Source organism: Culicoides brevitarsis, chromosome 3, assembly GCF_036172545.1.
Source record: "Culicoides brevitarsis isolate CSIRO-B50_1 chromosome 3, AGI_CSIRO_Cbre_v1, whole genome shotgun sequence".
Taxonomy (NCBI): Eukaryota; Metazoa; Arthropoda; class Insecta; order Diptera; family Ceratopogonidae; genus Culicoides; species Culicoides brevitarsis.
The window spans coordinates 8,167,197-8,194,943 of NC_087087.1; the positions used below are offsets into that span (position 1 = coordinate 8,167,197).

General features: G+C 22.2%; 2 protein-coding genes across 3 annotated transcripts in view; both read left to right on the forward strand.

The window, feature by feature from the left end:
* Positions 1-1,073: 1,073 nt before the first annotated feature.
* Positions 1,074-1,882, forward strand: LOC134834853 (uncharacterized). The gene is made up of 3 exons (XM_063849647.1): positions 1,074-1,171; positions 1,228-1,577; positions 1,639-1,882. Exons 1-3 carry the CDS (start codon positions 1,140-1,142, stop codon positions 1,716-1,718), a joined length of 462 nt encoding a protein of 153 aa, XP_063705717.1. The 5' UTR covers positions 1,074-1,139; the 3' UTR covers positions 1,719-1,882.
* A 23,839-nt stretch (positions 1,883-25,721) lies between these two features.
* LOC134833081 (homeobox protein homothorax) overlaps positions 25,722-27,747 on the forward strand; it is a 110,079-nt gene continuing 108,053 nt past the window's right edge. Inside the window, exon 1 of one of the 2 annotated variants that reach the window (XM_063847264.1) lies at positions 25,722-26,169. In XM_063847264.1, the coding sequence (XP_063703334.1) occupies positions 26,155-26,169 (15 nt within the window). In that variant the 5' untranslated portion in view covers positions 25,722-26,154. The remainder of the gene's footprint in view (positions 26,170-27,747) is intronic. The other variant, XM_063847265.1, reaches the window with a different exon arrangement.

Here is a 27,747-nt window from a genome sequence, read left to right on the forward strand (position 1 = left end):
TGCAGCTCTTCGCAATGAATATAAACTTACGTGAATTTGTTAATCTGTAACCATCTGATGTATTAATTCAGGAGCAAGAAATCCTTCCAAAAATAAAGGCATCCTAAATCCGGGATCAGTAGTTCCATATGAAACGTTTTTGTTACAATACAATAATGTTTTATTCCTCCGAAATCAATTTACATGAGATGGCTATAATTAAGTTACATACATAATTTTATAAACTTTTAAACGGACTCTAAAAGGCACAGATTTTAACAATTAAGGATATCACAATGAATAGAATACTGAAACTTTTTTGTTGATCGATAATTCTTGTGAAAATATTTTGAATAATTAATGATAATTTTCGTCTCGTCGCCCGAAGAAGTTTTTTATTTATTTCAAAAGGCTTCTGTTTAAGAAATCAAAATCACAGGATACTTGCTTCTCTTTCCAGATTGAAAAAGTATTAGATTGATTCCTTTTGAGGGGTAAAATTGATCTTTAGGAGTTACTGTAACTTCTAAATTTTAAAGAGATCAATTTTACCGCTTCAAAGGAATCAATCTACTACTTTTGCAATCCGTAAAGAGAAGCAACTATCCTGTGATTTTTATTTCTTTCAAACAGGAGCTTTTCGAAAGAACTAAAAACCTTCTACTGTCGATCGACTGTCGATGAAACGAAAATTGATTAAAAACAATAAACGTCGATAAAATTACTCACGATGAATAAGCTTCTACTACGAATCCACAAAATATCGCAAAAGATAACGAACGCAAATCTTGATGACGCCTTCGCTGATTCATAAATTCCCACAAAGTAGCTTCGACTTCTCCGAATCCAGATAACAACTTTGTAAAGTCATCAAACTTTACTACAGGAAACGACATGTTTAAGCTGTGAAATAATTCATAAAAAATCACTTTATCATTAAAAAGTAAATATTTTGTACAAAAATCGATTACAAAATGTTTATTTTTAGTTTTTTTGTTTATCAACGGTCTGAGCCCTCTTCAGCTCATTCGTTATCTAAACTGATATTGAAAGATAACTTCGTTTTATATACCGTTCGTCAATTTCGTCGATCAGTTTGTAACCGAAATTCGACTGAAAACGACATCCAACGATAATTATTAAAAAAATTTAACAAAAAAATGGGCATTTGCACAAAATTACCAACTGTTGCGTAAGTTGAGTTAATCTCTGAGTGATTCAAAGTAATTTAATCGGAATTAAATTTAGCTCCTGCTGTTGCGGTTGCACTCTTCGTACGGGAACTCTTATTCTCGGATGGATTTTGATCATTGGATCTGCTTTGGGACTTGCAGGAGCTGGAAGTTTATTTGCTGCCCTTGATAAAAATGATAAAGATTACGGAGTTCTCTTCGGAAGTTTGGTCTTTATTGTCGTTATTTATGTCTTGCAATTGCTTTTGAACATTCTGCTTGTGGTTGGAGCGACACAAAATAAGCCAAATTTGCTGCTGCCTTATTTGTGGCTTGATGCTATACTTTTGATCATCAATCTCGTGAATGTAATTTTAGCATTCGTTGCGAATTGGGCAACTGCCATTGGAGTTTGTTTGGGATGGCGTAAGTTTAAGAAAATGTTTTAAAATTTCAAATTGAAGCTTTAATTTTGACTTTTTTTTAGTTCTTTCATTGTACTTCTTCATGGTTGTTAATTCGTTCTATCAACAACTTAAGGGACGAGGACATCATGTAGGAGTTTAAAGTGCAAAAAAAATAAAAAATAAATCTAATAAATAGTATCGTAAAATTCAATAAGTTTTATGAATTAAAAACTACTGTCAAAAAGTGATCAGATTTTTTTTTTGTAATCTTCCGATACTTAATCCAAAGATAAATATGTTTAGATTTTCATGAGCAAATTTTATCAGCTACTGATACTATTAGATAATAACTAATCCACATAATTAATTAAATATAAATCAGTTCAAAGCAGAAAATTAACAAAAAATCGAAAAAAAATATAGCATGAGATTTTTTGATGGTTTGTGTTAGTTAGGCCTAAAATAGTCGAAAAAACCTAAATTTAAAATTCTGGAATGAGCTTTTAAAATTTTTTAGTAGATTTGGGAGTCTTCAAGTACCTCTATGACATACCAAACCGAACTAAAATATGCTAAAAACACTGAAGCTCTTCCCAGAATTTAAAATTTAGGTTTTTTCGACTATTTTAGGTCTAACTAACAGAAACCATCAAAAAATCTCATGCTATATTTTTTTTCGATGAAATGATGAAATCGGATAATATTCACTATGTGATCATTTGAACCACGTGGTTTATTTAATTTTAACATTTTTTTTATATCAACGACAAAATTTCTTCGCCATTTTTATTATCTCATTATCTTAATTGTATCCATCCTGAGATAACGACTTTTTATACCGTTTGTCAATTTTTCGATCAGTCTAAAGCCGAAAGTCAACCTGAAAAATTGATTTTTTGTTTAAAAATGAGTCTTTGTACAAAATTTCCCGCTCTTTCGTAAGTTTTTCGTAAACTTTTCTTCTTAATTTCTAAGTTAAAGTTCCAAATTTGACAAAATTTTCAGTTCTTGCTGCTGCGGCTGCCATCTTCGCACAGGAGTTTTGATTCTCGGATGGATTTTTATCAGCTACTCTGTTTTAGGACTTGCTGGAGCTGGATTTCTCTTCAACACTTGACAAAAATGACGAAAATTACAATTTTCTCTTTGGAAGTTTGATTTTCAATACTGTTGTGTTAGTTTTGCAATTACTTCAGAGCATAGTTCTCGTAGTTGCCGCGAAACGGAAAAAATCAAGAATGTTGCTGCCTTATTTGTGGGTTACGGCGATCGTTTTGGTTCTGAACTTTATAAATATTGTTATTTCGTTCATTGTGAACTGGATAACTGCCATTGCTCCGACTTTTAGTTGGCGTAAGTTGGAAATTTTCCCATGAAAATTTTATTTTTTTTTTTTAAATTTTTAATTTTTAGTGGTTGGAGTTTACTTTTTTATGGTTGTTAATTCATTTTATCAGCAAATTGAGAGACTTGGAGCACAAAATGTAGTTTAAAATGCAAAAAATTGTTAAATTTTTATAAATATTTTTTTTTGGATAATCCGAATGTTTGATGATTTCAAAGCAAAATGACACAAAAAGATACTTTTTATAATCTTTTGATAATTTTTTGTGCTGTTTTTAATTCTATCAGTAACAGATAATAACTGACAACTGATTTGCACGTCTAATTTTTTACTATAAATCAGTTCAAATCAAAAATTTGTTTAAAAATTATCAAAAATTTTTGCTTGAAAATGGGAATTTGCACAAAATTTCCTACTTTGCCGTAAGTTTTCATCAAAAAAATTCTATTAAAATCCGTAAAAACCTGAAAAATAATTAAAGCTCATGCTGCTGCGGATGCAATCTTCGTATGGGAACACTTACCCTTGGCTGTATTTACGTCATTGGATCCGCAATTGGCATCGCCGGCGCAGTTTCTCTCTTTAAAAACTTGGAAACTGATGATCCTGATTACCATTACAACTCCGCATTTGCTAGTTTAGTCTTCATTTTGATCCTGTACGTTGCCCAACTGCTGTTGAATATTTTTTTGTTAGTTGGAGCAACTCTCAATAACCCAAAGATGCTTCTTCCTTATTTGTGGATGGATGGAATTGTGCTGATTTTGGGCTTAATTAACGCAATTTTATCATTTTTAGCAACAACGAATGTTTTTACCGCGATTTATGTTTCTGTTAGTTGGCGTAAGTTTAATTTTTTTTAAGTTTTTAATTTGAAAAATTAATTTTTAAAATTTTTTTTAGTGCTTGGATTGTATTTTTTCATGGTTGTGAACTCATTTTATCAGCAACTCAAAGTTGGAGATCCAAAAATTGGTGTTTAGTGTCAAAATATTTGCTTGAAAAATAATATTTTGAGTGCTTTTGTACTCGTGATTTTTAATCAACAGACAAACTTTTTATCTTATCAGTGCTTGTTTTGAACATTTTTTAAGCAAAATTGTGTATTTGTATTGATTAAAAAAAAAATAAAATAAAAAATAAATAAAAAAAAATATAAATAAAATAAAAATAAAAAAAATTGAATTAAAATTTATCAAAAAAAAAAAAAAAAATAATAATAATTAAATAAAAAATTAATTAAATAAATAATTTTTTAACATTTTATTTAAATTAAAAATAAACTTAAAAAAAATAAAATTAATAACTGGGGTACATTATAAAATTTCAAAAAAATTTTATTTTTTTTTAACATTTTATTTAAATTAAAAATAAACTTTAAAAAAAAATTAAGCAGAATTACTTCAAAATTTAAATATTTTTATTAAAATTTAATTATTTTTAAATTTTAGTTTTTTTTTATTTAGTTTTTTAAAAATAAAAAATTTGACCAAAAATTTTTTAAAAAAGGCTAAAACGCTATTTTTCTAACATACCCTTAATATAATTTGAATGTCAATATAAGTAAAAAATTAATATTTTTATTTAAAAAAAATTATTTAAATTTATTTTTTAATTTAAATTTCAAACGATCATAATTAATCGATTTTTTCTAATAGCTAACACATTTAAAGAAAAAAAAAATATTAACTTCAAAATTTAGTATTTTTCGCAAAATTATTAAAAATTTTAATTTTAATTAAAATTTAAACAAATTTTTATTTATTAAATTAATTTTTTAAATTTTTATTTAATTTAATTAAATTAAAATTTATTTTTTTTTTTATTAATTAATTTATTTAATATTAATTAATAAATTAAAAAATATTTTGTTAATTTATTAATTTAATTAATTATATTTTTTAATTAAATTTATATTTTTTATTTTTAAAATTAAAACAAGTGAAAATTTATCAAATTCCATGGTCACATGGCGCTAATTTTTATCTTATCTGTTCAATTTTTAACATATTTTTTAGCAAAAAAAAAAAAAAAAAAAAAAATTAACAAAACAAACCGAAACCCATCGATAAAACTGGGGTAAATATTTTAACAAACAGACTTTGTTTGTTTTTAATTGCGGTTGGAACTAAAAAATTCACTCGCTCGCTGCAATTATTTGTGGTTAATGCATGCATTCATCGCTAAAAATGTACAAAAATTACATATAAAACAATTTTCGTACAATTTTTTTTAACACACACACACGAAAAAAAAATCCACTGTAATTACTCGATATAATTATTTTGATAATGTATACCCGTTGGCAGTATCGAGACCCACAGAAGAAAAAAAAAGTTTCTGATTGTTCCGTTAATTTAATACTAATAACATGTAATACACTTCAAGTGTATTGTAATTTGTTGAGTTGCTAAATAAAAGCAAGGTTTCTCGTCGTCGTCGTTGATAAAATAAAATTGTAATTATCAAATTATCGTGTCGTTATAATTGCGGTTTATATATATCGGATTGGATCGGAGTGCTGCATGTTGAACAATTTTTATTTATAATTTTTTTTTTGCTTTGGTTTTTTTTTCATGCTGCCGTTTCTCTACTCAAGTGTGGACTTTCGACATGACCTATACTACTCGCATTCACGGGAGAGTTATTATTATTATTATGTAAAAAATGTACTTTTTTTGTGAAAAAATGCACGACGACAACGATAATAATAATTGCGGTAGTTGGTTACGTGCTTTTAAAAAATAAACTCCTCCTTTATTAAAAAAAAACCAAATTCATGGCGTTTTTGTGGTTGTGTCGTGTGCATGTACAAGTTTCCATGGAGACTTTCGTGTCCTCGGGAATTCTGACAGGTGACCAATGCGTTTCCCACATCCATCAAAAGTTAACAATTTTCTAAGAAATTAAATTTATTCTTGATTTTATGTAAAAAAAAAAATTATTTATTAAAATATAACAATAAAATTCGTAATATGAAGGTATCACGCATTCCCTCGCGATGAAAAATAAACAAAATAAGTCGCAAGAAGAGCGCTCAAAACGATTAACAAAACACGAAATACTCCCCGCGTTTTCATATTAATTAAAATTATTATTAAAAAAAAATAAAATGAAGAAAAAAAATATTATTTAAAATATAATTTAATATGAGTGCGGAGTGTGTAAAATTTATATTTTTTAAGGTTGCTCGATTATCATAAAATTATTAAATAAAATTTCAAAGGTAAATTGAAGGAGAAGAATTCCAGCAGTTAAGCTGGTAACCGTTGAAAATGTGAAGAAGAGAAAAAAAATAATAAGCATGCAAGTGTTCTCGTTACTCGAAAGGTGTAGAACTTATCATGAATGGAAGACAATTATTATTGTTGTTATTATTATTTTTACAATTATAGAAAGAAGGAATTTAAAAAAAAAATAAGAAATTGAATGGAGATGCGATAATAATGATAAAGTTTGGTCAAAAGTTGAAATTAAATTTTAAAAGTAATTTTAAAAATTTAAGAAAAATTATCAAAAATTGTTGAATTTTTTTTTAAATAAAGATAAATTAAATAGAAAATTTTCAAAAAAAAAATAAAAAAATTAAAATTCAAATAATTACATAAAAATTCAAAAATTTACAAAAAAAATAAAATTATAAGTGAAAAAAAAAAAATAAAATTGGAAAAAAAATAAAAAAAAACAAAATCTTTTTAACTTGAAATAATTAAATTTTTCATTTTTTTTAAATTTTTATAGTAGTTTAAATTTTTATGAGAAATTAATTTAATGAAAATAAAAAAATATATGAGTAAAAAATATTTATTATGAAATTTCTTAAATTGTTCTTGAAAAAAAAATCATGGAATAATATCAGTAAGACAAAATAATTATTTAAATGAGAAAATTCTCAAAAAATTAACATGAATTTTTTTTTATTTAATTTAAAATAAATCTAAATATTTTTTTTACTAAAAAAATAAATAATTAAAATATTTTTATATTTTTTAACTTAAAATGAATAAATAATAATAACTAAAAAAAACTAATAAATATTTAAAATAAATAATAATTTTAAAATGAGAATAATTTGAATTAAATTAAGTTGAATTTGTAAAATTATTATTAAAAATATTTTTTATAGTTAAAAAAAATTTTTAAGCTATTTTTTAACTATTTGAATTTATGGAAAATGAGTTCATGTGAAAAAAAATTTTTGTATTTAAAAAATTCAAAAAAAATTATTCAAAAATTTTATTTAAAGATTATTTTCAATTAAAACTAAAATTTAAAAAAAATGTTAAGAACTGAGACTTTTAAATTATTATTTAATTATTTTTTTTCAAAAATTTTAAAAAATAATTCTAAAATCTTCTAAATTTTTAATATAACATAACTTAAATTACTCATTAAGCAAAATATAATCGCTCATCTCAAAGAAATATTTTTTTCTACCAATTCATAATCCAATATGTAACAAAAAAAAAAATCCAATTCTAAAACTAAAAAATTAATCCATCGCAGATATTGTACCTGTGTGATTGAAATTATTATTTCTAGCAAGAAAAAAAGTCACATACAAAGCTAAACATAATTTTTGTATACCTCTCACAATCTCCATCTTCACTAAGTAGGTATGGAACGACCGCCCGTTGTGATAAGATAAGGTAAAGTCGAACCCCTGTGCCGTTTTTGATGCAGAGATCAAACAATTTTCAGAGATAGGGTCAAGACATCATCAACGAGCGGAGATCGCGCGGTCAATTCTTCGTTCCTTTTTTTTCTTCAACTTTTTACGTTGACTGTGACGTACAAAATAAATAAAAATAAATATGAAATAAAAAAAACGGCATAATAAGATGGATTAAGGTCTCCTTCTCCTCTTCGTACATTTAATTTTTTTTATTCATATTAACTTTTTTTTTATCTCTGAACGCACAAAAAACACGAGTAAATGTATCACAATACTTAATATCTAAAAGAAAAAAAAGATAAGATGTGGAAAAAAGATGGAACGAAAAAAAAAATCGATCGATTTGTTTCTTTTTTTTCCATATCTTGCATTCAAACAAACATTTTTTTGTGTGCGACTCACATAATAAATAATAATTACAACAACAACAACAAAATTATGAACACATCTGTCTTCCTTTTCTATTGTCTGTGCAATGCTTTGCCTCTTTTCAAAAAAAAAAAAAAAAATTAAGGTTCCAAATTCTTCTTAAGAAATTCACCTTGCAACACACGAAGCGATGTGGGTTGCACTAATCAATAACTGTCATAAAAAATTATTAAATTTCTTTGTTAATTGAAACATTTTTGCATTTCCATTGTTTCTTATTTTATTTTTTTAAAATTTTTTTTCTGTGGAGATGTCCTGAGGTGAGAGACGATTGATTGCTCTTCAGAGATCAATTGAAAAAAAAAATCTAAAAAAATTATTTAAAAAATTCTCATGCCAATTATTTTTCATTTTTTAATGAAAAAAAAAAAATTAATTAAAAAAAAATTTGGATATTAAACACCTTTGTCATCAGATGGTCATTAAATACCTAAATTAATGTGCATCATAATTTTGCGGCATCTTTTTTGACCTTTAATTGTCTGTTTGTCAAATATATTTATTTTATTTAATTTTAAATTTTAATCTCGGCTGAAACATGGAATGAGGAAAAAAATTCAAATAAAATGCAATAATTCGACAATAATTAATTAAAAATATTATTTGTCACCAATAATTTTATTGTGAAATTAATTTTTGTGCAAAAAAATGAAAAAAAAATAAATAAATTAAAGGCGAAGTGAAATTATTTTTTTTTAAATAAAAAATTTTTTAAATTAAAATTTTGAAAAAAAAATAATAAATAAAAAAAATAATTTTTTCTCAAAAATTTAACTTAAAATAATATTTTAAAAAAAAAATAATAATAAAAAAATTAAATAAATAGGATTAATTAAAATAATTTTTATGAAATTAATTTATTTTTAATAAAAAATTCTAAAATATTATTTAAAAATTGAAAAAAAAACAAAGTAAAAAATTTAAATAAAAAAATAATTAAAAAGGTCATTCCAAAATAATTTTTTTTTTAAAAAAAAAAAAAATTAAAATTTTTTTTAAAAAATTGAAAATAAATTAAAAATTTTTTTAAATTTAAATTAAAAAAAATTTAAATAATAAATTAAATAAAAAATTAAAGTAAAAATATTTTTTTTTTGTCACCAATAAAAAAAATTCGGAATTTAATTTTTTTAAATTAAAATAAAAAAATTTGAAAAAAAAAAAATAATTTGAAAAATTAATTAAATAATTATTTTAAAAATTATTTATTAAAAAATTATTAAAAATTATTTCAATTTTTTATCAATTTTTATTAAATTTCTAAAATATGAAAAAATAAAAAAAAAATAATATAACCTCAAAATCAAATATTTTTTTTTTCTTTAATTTTTTTAAATTTTTTAATTTCATTCTAAAATTAATTTTTGTGCATAAAAAATAAATAAATAAATTAAAAGTGAACTAAAATTTTTTTTTAAATTTTTTTTTTAATAAATAAAAAAAATAACTTGCGGGATTTAAATTAAAAAAAAAAAAATAACAAACAAACATGATTAACAAGATGTTTTATTATATATTTATTTTTTTTTGTAATTGAAAGTAACTCTCTTACAAAAAAAAAATCAAATAATAACAAAACATTAATTTTAACAATAGAATAAATCAAATCAAGTTCCCTCTGCCGTGCAAGGAATTCCCTTCTGGTATATTATCACTCACTTTTGTACTTTATTGGATGAAATTTCCAGCAAATAATAGAATTAAAGTGTAATTCATACATTTTAATTATTCGTTCGTAATATGCGACTTATGGTTGGATAAACGTCTGCATTTTCACATAAGCTGCCTTTTATGCGAGTTAAATGGTAGTCAAGCTGCTTTTTTGCCGCTGCTTATATGTCTCTATCTGTACGACTCGTCACTTCACTTTTGACATCTAACAAAAAAAAGTCAATCAAAATTTGTTAAGGTACACATCCATCGCATTTATTATTTGAAAACCATATAAATTATTCACTATTGTTAACATTTTACTTTTTTTTTCTCGTTCATCGAAAATGTTGTTTGTTCGTTGTAAATGCGTGTCTTTTTTTTTTTTGGTATTTTGTATGTTTATTCGGGTGGTAACTTTGTTGAGCCGTAATAATAAAGTATTCATGGATTTTCATTGTTTAGAATTTTTTTCGGGCTCCTCTTGCTGTGCGCTGTGAAAATGAAATTTTAGATGATTTTTTTTTTGTTGTAAAATGAAAAATTTAATGAAAGTTTGTTCGGATGTCAAACGGGTGAATGTGTGTGTAATTTAATTTGTTTTTTTTTCTCGCGTTGTTGTAACGAAGGATGTTCGTTCAGTTCATGATGATGATGAAGAATTCATGGTTGTTATTTGTTTTTTTTTTGATGACACGATGTCAGATGATGTAAAGTGGATGACATCCGAAGGAAATGCGATCATGGTAGAAGGATTAAGCAGGTGACTGAAAAATTGAAGGATTTTTAAGTTTAAGAATTTTTTAATTTTAATTTAATTTTAATTTTTATTTATTTTTAGATATTTTAATTTTTTTTATAAAGATAATTAAAATTTTTTAATTAAAAATTTAAAAAAATCTTAAAAATTAACAAAATTTTCTAAAATATCAAAATAAAAAAAAAATAATAAAATTAAAATAAATAAATAAAATTTATTTTCTTGTTGAATAAATATTTTTTTAATTAAATATAAAAATTTATAAGAATATTGATTTTTTTCAAAATTGATATTTGACTCATGTTATTAAAAAAAAAATAAATAAAAAATATTTTTTAGATTAATTTAAAAAAATTATATTCAAAAATATTTTTAATGATAAATTAACATTTATATTTATTTTATCTTATTTTATAAATTATTTATTTATATATTTTTATTTTTTTATTTAAAAAAAATCTAAGTACATTTTTATTTTTTTTTTAAATTAAAAAAAAAATTTTAAATTTTTTTAAATAAATAAATAAATAAATTTAAGAAATAAATAAAAAATATTTTTTTTAATATTTAAAGATTTCTTAAAAAGAATTAAATTTATTTATTTTTTTAAATTAATTAAAATTTAACTTAAAAATACTTTTTTTAATAAAAAAATTAATTTATTAAACAAAAAATTCATTTTTATAAATTTTTTTAGTTCAAATATTCGCAAATATTAAAAATAATTAGAACGCGTGTGTTTTGCATCAATTTCAATTAAAACCTCGAAATTTTCTTTCATGTTCACAAAAATCAACAAGATTTATTTTTACAACAACAATAAAAATAATAATTGTATATCAAAAATACAAGAGAAAAAATAACAGAACAGGAGAACAAGTAGCACACAGACAGCCTCTTACAAAAATAAACACGTTATTTTTCATAGTCATCCAGTAAAATATTGATTTATCTTCTTTTAAATATGCACCTGTTACATATCATCTCTCTACTCATTGAATATTGTATGAATTTTCATTCAACTAGACGTGTGTGCTGCGCATCGAAAGACATAACAGACAAAAAATCATTTTTTCTCCTGTCTATAAATGTCTAATAACTAATTTGATCCAGATTCTTCATACATCATCGTGAGCCGACATTTTTTTTTTCGTTCGATGTTCATTATTCTCGGATATTTTTTTTTGGCATCGAAAACAAAAAAAAAGAAGAAAAATCGGAATCAAAATCCACTAAAAAGATGATAAATGATGGTCTTGTACAAACATCACGTGGTGCAAATGTTTTTTTTTTGCTTTCCGCACAATGACAATCAAAACACACACACGACAGAAGAAGAAATTATGACTTGCATACGAAACATGTCGTCTCGGGAGAGTATTTAGTGCGAAACAACGGAAGTGACATGATTAACAAGAGATTAAGGCAGTAAATATTCATGTCGAGGAAATTTTCTATCTAGATCAAGAGTTTTTAGATTAATTATTTTATTTATTTATTTTTTTAATTCTAAATAAAATTAAATAAAAAAAATAATAATTAAAAATAAAATAATTTATTTTTATTTAAAAAAAAAAGAAAAAAATTTTTGAAATAAAATTAAAAAAATTATTAACAAAAATTTTATTAAAATTAAAAATAAAAAAAAAATTAATTTTAAAAAATATAACTTTTTTAAACATTTTTATTTTTTCTTCATTTTAAAAGAAATATATTTTAATTAAATTTAAATTTAAATTAAATAAATAAATTAAATAATAATTAAATAAAAAAAAATTAAATTGCAATAAAATGAATATTTTCAATTAAATAAAGAAAATAATTTTTGAGAATAAATTTAAAAAAAATAAAAAATAAAATTTATTTTTTTTTGGTGAAATTAAATTAAAATTTTAATTATTAAAAAAATAATAAATTAATTTCAATATAAAAAGAAAAATTTATTTTGAATTTTTATTTTTTTTAAATAAAAAAATTTAATTAAATTTGTGAGATAAAAATATCATTAAAATAATTAAATAATTTTTTTTATTAAATTCTATAAATAATAAAAATTTAATATAATTTAATTTAATTTAATTTATAAAAAAAATAAATAAAAATTATAAAAAGGAAAATACTGAAGTAAAATAAAAAATATTAAAAAATCATGCAAAAAAATGAAAAATTTCTATTCAGAAAAAAATTCAAAGTAATTATTTATTTAATTTCTCTCTAAATTAAAAAAAAAACAAAAAAATAGAAAAATATATAAAATAAATTAAAAAATAAATAAAATGATTAATTCACAAATCATTCAAAAAAAAAGGCACACACACTTGTTGCTTACTCTTGGTAACAAAACGTCCAACAATTATTTATGAGAGTAAACAAATAAATCTTTATACAATTTTTTTTCGGAATGTGTTGCTTGCTTGGAATGAGTGTAAGAGGCAAAACACAAATCAGTATATTAATTATGTTGTTTCGACAAACATAAGCACATAATAGACAACTACTGTCATCAATATTAAATAGAGTTGAATTTTGTGTTGAGATGTTATTTAAAAAATACACAAAATGAAATGAAACGAAAAAATAGAGATCAATGAATAAGCAATGATTTTGATTTATTTTTTTTACAGATTTTTTTGCTGCTTTATTTTTTCATTTCATTTGTATTTGTTCAAAAAAAAAGTTATTAATGATGGTAATTTATGTTTTTAGTGTATTAATACTCGTTTATTTATTTTTTTATGGCAGTGTGTACGGACAATTGATCGATTAAGGGCTTGAAAGGAGAATTTCACACCTTATCTCGATGATATTTTCGGACGAAAGTGTTTTAATTTATTGTTTGTTATGAAATGTTGTTGGTTTTTTAAAGTGATTTTTTTTTGTAATTAATGTGAGAAGTTGCTTGTTTTGAATTTATTTATGAGTTTTTCAGGATTTATTAAAAAAATTTTAAAATTATTTTAAATAATTCAGAGATAAATTGGAAAAAATTAAATATTAAGAAAAAAATAAAAAAAAAATATTTAAATAAAATAAAATTAAAAAAATAAATTTTAAAGATTTATGAATTATTTTATTTTAATTTTTTAATACATATATTTTTTTATGAAAATTCTTTTGAAAAATATTTTTAAAAAATAATTTAATTTTTTTTCTTCACTAATTTTAATTTATTTTGTCATGGTTTTTATGATTTTTAAATAAAAAATTTAACAATTTAAAAGAAATTATAATTTCTTTAATAAATTTTTTATAATTTAAAAAAAAAATAATTGCAAGTTTCAAAAAAGCAAAAATGCATAAAAAAATTAATTGGAAATCCATTAAATAATTAATTTATAATTTTTTAATTTTTTTTTTAATATTTGAGCAATTTTTGGTTAAAGGCAAATGTAAGCAACTTTTTGTTAAAAAAAATATTTTTAAATATAATAAATTTTAATGAATTTCTATGAAAAATATATATTTAAAGCCTTTGGCGAACAAAAAATATAAAAGAAATTTTCTTAAAATTTTTAATAATTAAAAAATTTCAATTTTGATATAAATTCAATTCAAAATATTGAAATTCCTTACAATAAAATGACTCATTATTAAATTTCTTCCCATTAATTACCCTCAAATTCTTGAAAAATTAAAAAATTGCACAAAAAACGATAAAATTATAAAAAATTGCCGTAACATTCCAGCTTGAAATCGATACATCACCCGAAAACACGACACAAGAAAAAAATAATAAAAGAGCAAAGGCATCAACATCATCATCATCGCACGACATATCGCAGGAGAAAAATTTTCTCATGCAAATTTATTCAAGTTGATTTGCTTACAGGAATTATCATCGGTGCAGATACCGGCGCATGATCTTCAAAAAAGTAAAAAAGTAAAGCAACGAACGAAGAACAGGAAAAATAAAATTGTTCGCTTCTCGTCTCTTATATGGCAAGTCAGTCATGCAAACATCATCTTTATATTTATTTAATGATCTGAGTCAACATTTCTTTCTTTCTTTCCTCTGCCTGTGTTTGTGTGCATTTTTCTGCCAAACGAAGCGCTCCGATCATTAATCTTTCAATTGCAGTAACAAAAATATTTTTCTGGGACTCGTCTCTCTGCTTCTTCCCGGGATATGATATTCGATGAAGCGACATAAGTCATGCACATGACGAAAAAAAAGAGAAATAAATAAAAATAAAAACTAAAATAGATTGATCACCCTCTTAAAATTTTTGTCTTGTCTTTTAAAATTTTTATTTTTTTTTTCATTTCAACGAAAAAAGAACAAGATCGAAAAGTCGCTGAACAATTAAAAGTAAAAATAAGAAGAAGAAGGTATCAGGACACATTTAAGAAGAAGAAGGAAAAAAAAATAAAATAAAAACTTTCTAAAATTAGAAAGCGAGACCCTCGATTTCGTCGGAAATAATAGATGAAAAGACTTTTGATCTATTTCTTTTTTTTTCAAAGTTATTTCTTGTTGCACATGGTAATAAATCTATATCAGCATGAATAACAACATATTGACTATGTTTTGAGGATAGATTAAAAAGGGAACAAGGGGTGTTTATAGTTTGCTTAGACAAGGCACATTACGAGATATTTACTTACACACAGGTACCGCAGTCAAAGATAAGACAAGAGGAGATCTGTAACAAACTTTCTTTCTTCCTTTCGTTTTTTTTATAAAAATTAAAAGACTTTTTTTAAATTATTTTTTTCTTGGTTTCTGTGAATTTTGTTTTAATTTTTTTTTACTTATGTAATTTAATTTTTTTAATTTTTATATTTTTATTTTGTGAACTTTCAAATATTTTTTTAAATTCTTGATAATTTTTTTTTTAAATATGCACTGGGTTTATTGAACTTGATTTGTCTTTTTAGAATTATTTTTGCAGAAAATTATGAAAATTTAATTATATTTTTCTTATTGTTTATTACAAAAAAGATTTAAAAAATAAAATAATTAATAATAAAATAAAATAATCAAAAAAAATAAAATAAAATAATTTTCAACTTTTAAATATGTATAAACAAATAATCCAAATTAAGCAAAATTAATTTTTTGTTAAAGGGAAGTTACTTTAAGTCACAAAAATAAATATTCGAAATTAATTCTAAACTTTGTATAACTAAAAATGTTAAAAATTTATATTTTTATTAAAAAAAATATTTGTTCTACTTATGTCAAAAAAATAAAATTTTAAACATTTCAGAAGTTATCTTTCTCAAAATCAAAATTTCAACAATTTAACGCGTAAATAACTTGTAATATTATGAAAAAAATATTAGAAATAAAGTGTGGCGTAACATTAATTCACGTCAATTTACTACTATTTCATTGTAATAAAGTATCTTACATTTCAATTTCTATCCATTTTCTTTTGCCTTGGTATCGTGTCTCTACGATAATTTGATTCATATCGCCATCTAAAAGTATCTGATCACCCATTTATGGGCTACAAGACAGAGAGCAAGACGACATTCTAACACCTTTTAACATTTTGCGTTCTATCCATCCGAGCCCAAAAACCATAAATAACTCTCCCGAACGGAGTTTCTTCTTAATATTATTCAAATTAATACCTTTTAGTTGCGAGCAAAACTGAATATTTTCATTCAAATATTACTGCACAAGGTTTGTCTTGATTTCACAAAATGCAAAATTAATGTACATTTCTCAGTGTAAAGACACTTCATGTGCATGCCATTCATTTTAATTTACATATGTTGCATGTTGTCTCTTTATGTCCGTAAGAACGAAGCAGCACAACAACAACTGGAGATGGCAAGGAGAAGAAGTATAATAATTTCATCTTAACAAAATTATCGTTCCTGTATCAATATCTCATGTTAACATACATGTTTATCATGTAAAATATATGTTAAAGTTTAATATTAATAAATGTGTGTGTGGAGGAAAACGAAGGTGAACACGCATTTTGATTAATATACATTTAATCATTTAATAGTGTAATAGTTGTCCATTTATTATCATGGCATGCTGTTGTTGAGATCGGTGTGGTTCTTTGTAACTTTGAGCATTTCGTTCCAAATGAACACCGTAAAATAAGAAGTTAATTAAGAATTTCGTTTCTTTTATTTTTTTTTTTATTTCTTTTATTTCACATTGAAACAAAATATGAATAATTTTCTTTCTTTTTATTTAAATTATTTATAAAGAAATTATAAAAAGGTTCTTGTGAAAGGTTCAAACGTGTAGATTAAAACTTTTTAATTTAAAATTTTAACAAATGATTTTTAAAAAAATTATATAATTTCTAATTAAAATCAATTAGATTTTAAATTTTATTTTAATTTAATTTATTTTAAATAATTCAGTATTAAATATTTTTTATTTTAAAAATTTTAATTAATTAATTTTTTAAATTAAAAATTTAGATTTTAAAAATTAATTAAAGAAATAACATAAAAAATAAAATAAAATAATTTTTAATTGTGAATTAAAAAATGTGCATTGGGATTTGAAAATTTGCGTTTATAATTTATTTTGTGTTTTTTTAATAGTATTTATTTTAATTTTGTTTTATATTTCTTAATTATATATAAATATTTATTAAATTATATATCTTAATTTTTAAAAAATAATAATTATAATTTTTTAATATTTATATCTTTAATTTTCAATTTAATTTTTAATAAAAAAATCTTTTTATATATTTTTTTTATAATAAATTCATTGTATATTTACTTTTTCTTTTAAATAATTAATTTAATTAAAGTTAATAAAAATTTAATTAATTTGTTAAAATTAATTAAATAAAATTATAAAATCTTTACAACATTTTTAATTTTTTTACAAATAATCGCAATATATTGAATTTTTTTAAAATATAAATTTATTAATTAATCGAAATTATTTTAAAAATAATATAAATATTTAGGTTAATAAAAATAAATTAGGATTATAAAAATATTATTTATTTAAATTTTTATTTTATTTATTTAATATTTTTTAATTTATTATTCAGTTTTGATTTATTAAAAAAATAAAATTTAATTCAAATTTTTTACAAATTATTATTACCAATATAATTTTTATAAAATATGTATAAATTATTAACGAAAATCATCATTATCATTAATAATGTTCAACATACATAAATAACACACCTACCAAATTTATTCAACATCTACCATTTCGTAGATGGCGCTACCCAAAAAAATTTTTTTCACTAATTTTTCATCAACATTAACATATATTTCGGTATTTTATTGTTATTATTTTTTAAATATATAAAGTTACAACTACTTAAATATTGTTATTTAAAACAATAATCGTTAGTAACAAATCATCGAAAATTTATTATAATAATTATTTTTATTATATTGACATAAATTTCGCGATCGGGCACAATTATTATGTTTCGAAGAAGCCATAATGTTATTTGCATCACACACTATCACAAATCCATTTGCATTTCATTTCAATATTAATTATATTAATCAATAATTAATTTATTCATTTTAATGCGAATCTCTATAATAATGATAAATATATGCAAAACATAGAGATGTTTAAAATAAAACAACACCATTTAACGCTAAAGTGCTAAGCTCTAAATGCCCGTGCATTTATATTGATTTATATTTATGCAAAAAATAATAAAATAAATACTATTTTTTTCTGTCTGTGTTATTATTATTATCATTTTATTTTATATTTGAGCCAAAAGCACGTGCTATAAACGTTGAAATATATTAAATGCGTTGTTTAAATAAATTGTCTCTAATTTGACATGAAATTTTGATTGAATATAAATCACTCGGTATGCAACTAATTTAGTTAAACAGTAACAACGGCAACATAATGATAAATATTTTATTTTTTTTTAAATTACGACGACGACGACGAAACGACGAGGAGTAAAAAAAGTACTATTAATATTACTTTTCATCGCACATAAAACTCACTCGTGTTAATTATGGTGCTTTTATCTGGAGTAAAACGCAACAAAATGAATGACGATGATGATGCGTGCATGGCTATAAATTTCTTTTGCGATATTTAAATTATTATCATATATATTAACAAGTTGTCGATTATTTTATTTATTTTTTTTTGCGAGATTTGATGATAAGACGAAAAAAGGAAGGAGATAAATATTCAAGTGAATGTGAGATTAATAAATTATATTATGCGCGCGTAGAAGAAAAAAAAGTTCAAAAGTCAGTAAATTTAATTTCTTTTTTTTTTGTATGAAGAAAATTTTTCGTTTTTGGAATTCTTTTTTATTTTTGGCATTAATGTGGAATGGCTCATGGCATGAAATATTCAGAAAATGAAATTTCTGTTAAATTTCTCCGTTACTTCTCCGCTTGATTGACAAGCTTGACAGGCACAACCTTCGTGAACTTGATTAAAAATTTCTGAATGTTTCGTAAAATATTTAATGTGTCCCCCCACTTTTTGTGTGGATTTTAACGTTTTTTTCGTGAGTGTCGTGCGTTTTGGAGTTGATAATTGTAATGAAAGTTAATTTTATTGAGGATTAATTTTATAAAGTAATTTTTTTTGGCAATTATATAATTTTTGGGGAAATTACCAATTTTTTGTTAAATTGAGTAATTTTTGTTTATAATTTAATTTTTCTTATTTTTAATTTTTTTAATAATAAATATTTTAATTTAAAAGAAAATAAATTTTTGAGTATTTTTAAATATTTTATTTTGGTTTTGAAAAATCATAAATAATATAATTTTAAAGTTTTGAGAACTAAAAATTTTAAAAATATTTTTAAAATAAATAAAAATTTTAATTAATATTTAATTAAAAATATTATTAATAAACATTTTTGAATAAATTTTTCATTTATTTTGAAAGTTTTGATAAAAAAGTCAATTTTTTTTATTTTATTTTAATTTTCAAAATTAACAAAAATAAAAAAAAATAATTTAATTTGAGGGCTAAAATTAATTTTTTTTTTGTTTAATTTTAAGATTTTAGCAAAAAATCTAAACTTTCGAATTTTATTTAAAAAATTTAAAAATTTTTTTAAAATTTTAATTTAAAATATTTTAAAAAATTCTTATCCAAAAGTTTTATTTTTAAAAAATAAAAATAATAATAATAATAATTTATTTTAATATTTTTATTTTTTTTATATTTTTTTATTTTAATAAAATATTTAATTAAATAAAAAAAATATAAATTTTGAAATTTCATTAAAAAATTTACACATTTGTAAAAAATAATTTAATTTATATTATTCTGGAATATAAAAAAATTAAAAGATAGTTTTTTAAAAAAAATATTATATTTTATTTTTTTTATTTATTTTATATTTTAACAAAAAAAAACATTTGAAGAATTATTACAAATTATTTTAAAATTAATCAAAATAAATAAATTAATTAATTTAAAATTAATTTAATTTAATTTAACTTAAACATCTAAATTTCAAACAAAAATCTTGTAATCTGTCGCTTTTTTTTTAAAATATTATTCTTCACAATATTATTCATAAACTCTATTTTTGAAAATTCTCCGTTAAAAAACGTAAAACCAAAAACATTAAAATTGTAACCTACCGCATTAAGCACATTAATCTCGCGTTTGGATGGATGGCGTCTATTACAACCACAAAAAAATGTAAAAAAAAATACATTTAATATTTATTTGATCGCTATCGATGCGTATTGCGGCGTGTTAAAATGTACAGGAATATTGCAATAAAACAATAAATTGTGCAGAGGCAAACATTTAACATCACATAATTCATGAATAAATGATGATAAATTTTACACATTATTTAATAATGTACACAACTCTCGGCAAAAAGAGTAACAGACAACATAAAATAGACTAAACAGACATCACACATCCCATCGCAGTCAAATCATCAGTTTCACATTCGGGTTTTTATATTTTACACGAAAAAAAAAATCAAACAAGTATTTCTAGTAATTCTGTCAACATTTTGACAGATATTTATCTTTTGTTGGTTTGGTTTTGGTTTTTACGTTTATTTATTATTAAATATTACAAAAATATTTTTTTAAATTTTTCATAAAATTTTAGATAATTACGGGCGTTTTATTTTTATTAAAAAAAAAAATAATAAAAATTATCATAAGTCACGGCCTTGAACCCATAAAACAACTCAACTCGTCTCATTAATGGTCGTTATCGGCGCATATAAAATATTTCTCACTCTATAAATTTTATTAACTCTTCCAAAAATATTTAAATATTCATATTAAAAAAAACTATTAAACTTCTGCACAAATTTTATATTTTTTTTTGTTTTAATTTTTAAACGAAAAAAAGATCAATAATCGCATAATGATAAAAAAATAAAAAAAAATAAAACAACTTTCGGAAAAATAATTTGAATAAATGTATCATTCAAAATCGTTGAGCCGCCTCAAAATCTCATGTAGATGTGCGATTATGGATTTCGTGTAGATATTATGATAATGTTTTCGCGAGAGCATCTTTCTTACAAATTCTCATAAATACATGAAAATATCCAAGAAAAAAAAAATTTTTTTTTTGGTAGACATTTCAACAAAAAAAAAAAACACTCAAACATATATGAGAAGAGCAGAAGAAGAAACTCTTTCAATATAAAATTAATCGTTTCAATATGCAAATTTTATTTGTCTGATAGTCTGGATCATTTAAAATCAGTTCTTCAGTTCTCGCTCGGGTTCTTATTGAAAATGTGTTTTATGCAGATGACGATAAAAAAATTTTTGAATAATCATAATAATAATGTGTGCTTGTGTATGTGTTTAGCATCATGTCCATCTAATGTTGTTGATTTGTTTTTCTACGAAAATATATATATATTTTTTTTGCAATTTTTACTTTTTTTTTATTTTTTCATTAATAAAAAATTATTTTTTAATTAATTAAATTATTTTAATTTTTTAAAAATTACTTTTATTAAATAAATAATTTAATTTTAGCAAATTTTTAAAGATTTTCAATGATTAATTTGTAATTAATAATTATTCATAATTATTAATTTATTTAATTTAATAATTATTTGTTAATTTTTTTTAAAATAATTATTAAGATTAATTAAATAAAAATAATAAATAAAATTAAAAAATAATAAATTAAATATTTTTTTCAAACAAATATCGAGACAAAAATTACTAAAATTTTTTGTTTTAAAAAACTTAATTTTTTTAAATAATTAATTGAATTAAAATTTAAAAAAATAATTAAATTATATTTAAAAAATTAATTAAATTTTAAATAAAATTAAATTATTTAGGTTTAATTATTTTAAATTTTAATTTTATTATTAATTTTTTTTAAATTAATTTTTAATTATTAATAATCTTTTGAAAAAAAAAAAAATTATTAATTTAAAAAAAAATTAAATTATTTTTGCAAAAAAACTTGAATTAAATATTTAAATAATAATTATAAATTATATTAATTTTTAATTATTTAATTTGATTAATTTATTTATTTTATAATTTTAATTTTTTTAATTATTATTATAAAAAAATATTAATAATATTTATTTAAGATAAATAAAAATAAAAAAAATTATTCCTTCGAAATAATTTATTTTTTACTTTTGCAACTCTTTTTTACATGAAAAATATTCATTAAGGTATCAATGAACATAAACCTTTGATTTTACCTGAAAAATTAAACTTCATTGTCTTAAAGTTAAAAATTTTATTTAATGAAATTTAATTTTTCAGGTAAAACCAAAAAAATCTTATTCATTGATACCTTTAACAAAAATTCCTTAAATATTTCAACTTAAAACAATAGAAAGGATTATCGACTTTTTATTATTATATTTTAACTTATATACAAAAAGCATTTTTCATTAATATAATAATAATAATGAATTTGTATTTCATTGAAAAAGGTCAAAATTTTATTTTATATATAAATTTACCAAATAAATGTTAACAACTACTAAAAAATTATGCAACTCATCTAATTTTTGTGACCATTAATGTTGTTTCACCCAATTATTGTTGCATTTTGTATGAAATGTACAAAATAATGATTGTGTCGCCCATAAAAATACACAAATTAAACTACATTTTATACAAAAAAAAAATTAGATTTGTACATTTTTCGCAAAATATACAATAATAATTATTGTCAGGCAAAAAATATATATGTATATAATATAACATAACAATAATAATAATTATTATCATTGTTTTAAAACGTTATTTTTTTTGTGCCTGTTATGTTTGTGGGTAGCTCGCTTGCCCACAAGCAATAATAATTACAATTCATTAAGGATGGTAATGGATGCAAATATAGTTTGGTGGTTTGTTGTTTATTTTTCAATCATCACAGGTATAAAATTAGCACATTTTTCGGGAATTTCCAGAATACCTTAAAAATTCATTATTAAAAAAAAAATAAAAAAAATAAATAAAATTTTAATAATGAAATTCAAAAAATAATTTATCATAATTTTTATCCTATATATGTAACATATATAAATATAAAAAGCAGCAGCAGCATTGGGAGTGCAAGAGGCCGGCGTGTAATATTTTTAATTTTGTTGATGCATTGCAATATAATAACATATATCCCATAGACAGCTACTTGCAGAGAGAGATAATATATGGGTCTGTGCTCGATAGAAGTCAAGTGTTAATATTATTGTTGTTATACATCATGTTATATTCGTGTCTGTATCAAATCAAAAAATGGGGATGATACTCGAGAGCATCCACATAGAAGAAGATGAAAGACGCGTAGGAAAAGGTAAAAAATATATATCATTTTCTTCTTTTTTTTATTTCTTCATCATCAACTTCAACGTCACGTACGAAAGAATGCTGTAATGATAACGCCAGTTTTATATTAATGCAGAAAAGTGCATTTTTTGACTTGAATATTATATATTTGTCTCTTTCTAACCTCTTACATATCATATATCTTCCCTTTCAACCATCATAAAAATGGAAATGGAATCCCTTTAGTACGTATGTTGCACAAATGTACGTTCATTCAAAATTCTGGTTATTTTCTATCTCTTTCCGTTCATATACACATCGCGGAATGAACATGAATTTTTGAAAGGGGAGGGGATTGCTGTATAACACTTAGACTTCGTGTATAGGAAAGTGTTAGAAATAATTCAGAAATGAATGAATCCTGTTTGTTTTTGTTATATTTCCAATTTTAAGCTAAAAAAATAATAAAAATAATAATAATAATTTTTTTTAAGCTAAAAAAAAAAACTTTTATGCAGCAAAGAAGAAGTTCCTTTAGTACATTATTATTATTATTTTTTTTATTTTAATTTTTGTATGGACCATAGAAAATATATATATACAACACGGATATGAATGTTGTATTTTATTTTAAATGTCTGCTTTTTGTGGATAATTTTATTGAGTGAAAATTTATTGTATAGTTTTTTTTTATTTTTCATATGTATCAACATGGGGCAATTTCATAATGTACGGTACAGAGATTGTTTGGTTTTTGATTAAACACAGATAAATAAATTTTCATCACACCCGAAAAAAAATCGTCTTCTATCGTATCAAGAGATTTGAAATTATTAAAAAAATATATATGTTAAAGAATAGGGTAAAAAAAATTTTTTTGATTTATTACTTTGTTTAAAATATTGGGCGGAGGTGTGATTAAAGATTTTGAATATTGATTCAAGTTGTTTGCAGTTTTGCATAAATTTTTTGGTCGAGATAAAACACATAGGTATACCGTTATAAGTATCAAAAAGAAAGAATATTTAAAAAAATTGCACAAGAAAAAAAATTATAATAAAATAGCATCCTATCCATGTAAAATTGAGTGATGCCAGTTTTTCGTATAATGTAAAATAGAATAAAATAGCAGGAAAATCAGTCTTCCTTTAAATATTATTACATTTTCTCTGTATGGTACGGTATACGGTATGTGTAGCCTGAAGGATATTATTTCAGAAGTAATAGGAGTGCTTCAATTTTCCTGCTTGCCGCTTGATGATATAAAGAGCTGTAGAGTTATTTATATGTATGTAGATAGATTTCCTTTTTTTCCTTCTTCGAAGTGGAGTTTTTCCCATTTTCAATCATACGTACCGTACGTACCGTACGTATGTGTGTATGGCTTGCATATGGAAATAAATGTGCATGCAACAAATTTCTGCATGTGCGCACTAAATCATGCTACTCGTCTCATTCATGCTTATGTTCTTTCTTGTATAAGGCACCAGTCATAATATGGGAATAAAGTCATTTGTTTCTTTTCTGAAACGCCGTACCTTTCGTAGATACTCGTACCGTACGCGTCGCGTATATGCGCATTCATTCATTCCTTGTTAGCCATATAAATAATGGTATATAGCTATCTCTCGACTCGAAAAGTATAATTTTGCGCCGTAGCTACGTAGCGTACGGATGCCCCATATATAACTCCGCCATTGGGCGTTGAACGTTAATGGGCGTATTTATCATCTCGCTACGGTACATGGGTCTGTGGCAGCGGTACGAGCTGTATGATTTGTGTAGTGACGATATGTTCGCATGCAAGATACTTACAACTGGCACATTCATTTTGATTGACAGTGTATATTTGCCTTCGAATCGCGTACGACGTGTTTAGTGCGTCGCTCTGTTTTATATTATTACTACTACCTATTATTATTATCATCATCCATAAGACAAGAAAATATAATAATAATATAATACTATATAGTAGCGCGGAGAGAAAGGAATCCAGCAGCAGCAGCAACATTATATTATTTTGACAAATAACTTACCGAAGTAAAAACACAGAAAGATATACGGGCATCGAGTCTCGCTCTCGCCGTCACACATACACGACATCTCGCTCCGATCGAGAGTAGTAAACCGAAACTCGCAAAAGAATTATTTCAGTTTTATTATTATTCTTTATCGTCACATATAATAATAAAGACACGGACACCTCGATATTACTTTCGCGCGCGATAAAATTTATATTTTAAAAAATAAAATAAATTATTAAAAAAATTAAAAATGAAGAAAAATCTATCATAGCCCATTTCGCCGGGCCCATTAACAAAAACAACAAAAACTTATGTTGGTGAGTTGCTCACAAGAAGAGTAAAGAAGCATCATTAATCACATCGACCGGTGCGGTTATTATCAACACATCACCAACATAAGCGAATAAAAGTGCATTTTATTTTTATTTTTATTTTCGGGACTTTAACTGATCTCATCCTTCAAAAAAAAAATATCAACTTATAAATTTCGAAGGATATGACAAGCGATACGAGCAACAATAAATAATAAAAAATTATTTGAAAGAAAATACGTATACGGTGAATTTTTTGTGAGATATTTACACAACAAAAATATATTTTAAAAAAAATAAAATATAAATTTGGTGAAAAATTAAAAAAAAAAATAAACAATAAAGTATACCAAAAATAATAAATGTTATAAATAATATATTTATTAAAAATTAAATAATAATAAAAAAAAACGAAGTATACTGGACTTAATAAAAAAAATTGGATAAAAAAATATTCATGTATACAAAAAATTTACGAGCCACAATAATAATATTAATAAAAACTTTTATATAAAAAAGACACAAAAATTAAACTTATTATAGGACTCTGATAAGAGATATTAATTAATATAAATATTAATATTACAAAACTTAAAAAAAAAATAACTTGAAAAAGGCCGAAAAATAAAACAAGGCCTTGTTCTAAATTAGTTGTTTTCTTTAGTATAAAGTGGCAGATATAGACTTTGAAGCCACACCAAGAGCATTAATGGCTCAACCTAGGGTAAGTACAATTATAATATATATATTTTTTTATTTATTGTGAATAAAAAATAAATAATAATAAAAAGTGAAGATTTGTGACAATTTAAAAAAAAAATTAAAATTATTTTTTAAAAATATATAATTATAAAAAAAAACATAATTAAAAAAATTATTAAAAAAATATATTTTTTTTTCAAAAATTAATTTAAAAAATATATTATTATTAAAAATATTTAATAATTAAAAATTTATTTAAAAAAAATATTTTTTTTTAAATTAATAATAAAAAAAATTATCTTAAAATAAAATGTGATCTCAATAATAATAATAATAATAATTAAGTAAGCAGCAGCAAGTGTGATGATGATGATGATTATCTTCGTGCGATAATAAAATTGTATTATCTCTCAAAAAAAAAAAAAAAGATGATAAGAAAATATGTTACTTGTGCACTTTTATCATTTAATACCGAAAAAAATTCGAAAAAATCATGTATAAGCGCCTTTTCGTAACAAAACATACACACGATAATATGAAACAAAAATACCGACGGTGAACATGATTTATGGCGGCGGACCGGTGTATTACGTTCGTATTATTATATATATATGACACGATATGTACATATGAATTTTTTGAATGATTGCGATTAAAGTTAGATAAAGAAATATTTTCAGTGATTTTATATTTTTTTAATATAAATTAAAGAAAATCACAACATAACTCTCAAGTTTTATCAAAACCAATAAATCAAAATTTTTGTCATACATTTTTTTTTAATTTTTTTTTATCAGAAGCTCGTTCTAATGAATTTCTTTTATATTGTCATTTTTATCAGTTTTTAATATCTTTGCTCATCATGCAGTATTTTTTTTATAAAAATAATAAAGAAATATAAAAATAAACATTAAAAAGTAAATATTAATATATTTATATATAATATAAAGAAAAGACAAAGTCATGTTACTATTTTTTTTTTATAAAAATAAAACTTAAATATTATTACTATTATGTTTATTATAGATTATGATTAATGGTCTCCATTTAGATCGACCTTGAGCTGTCATATTGAATAAATAAAATGTGCATAAAAGTTACTTTAAGTGTAAATTTTTGATGGACAAGTAAAGTTCAGTGTCTTTTAATTTTTTTTTTTGCTTATCATGCTACCTGCCTTAAACATAAAAAAAATAAAATATTTTGAGATTTTTATTTAAAAGTCGTGATTAATATTTTTTTCTTCAATAAATATTGAAATGACGCATATATATACTAATTTAAAAGCAATAAGCGTTATTAATTTATTTAAACTTAATTTTTGAGACGATATGTCAAAAAAGCAGAGATGCGCCTAAATTCATCACATCATGCTGTGAGACTTTGAATATTTTTTTTTTCGAACAAAATAAAATGTTTCGGTCCTCTTTTTGAAAACGAAGGAAAAAAAAGTATCATATCTTTGTACATTTATATAACATATATAGTATATGTGGGTATACTTTTTATAAAATATAACATTAACATTTAAAAATCAAGCATATATTTCTCGTCTCACACTTTGTTGGAGAGTCGTATTATTATTATGAGTACATGTGTG

Bases quoted from the DNA above. Each gene is read 5' to 3' on its own strand.
- LOC134834853 (XM_063849647.1), top strand. From the start codon at position 1,140: ATGGGCATTTGCACAAAATTACCAACTGTTGC. The intron at 1,172-1,227 runs GTAAGTTGAGTT...AATTAAATTTAG, and splicing joins ACAAAATTACCAACTGTTGC to CTCCTGCTGTTGCGGTTGCA. The intron at 1,578-1,638 runs GTAAGTTTAAGA...ACTTTTTTTTAG, and splicing joins TGGAGTTTGTTTGGGATGGC to TTCTTTCATTGTACTTCTTC.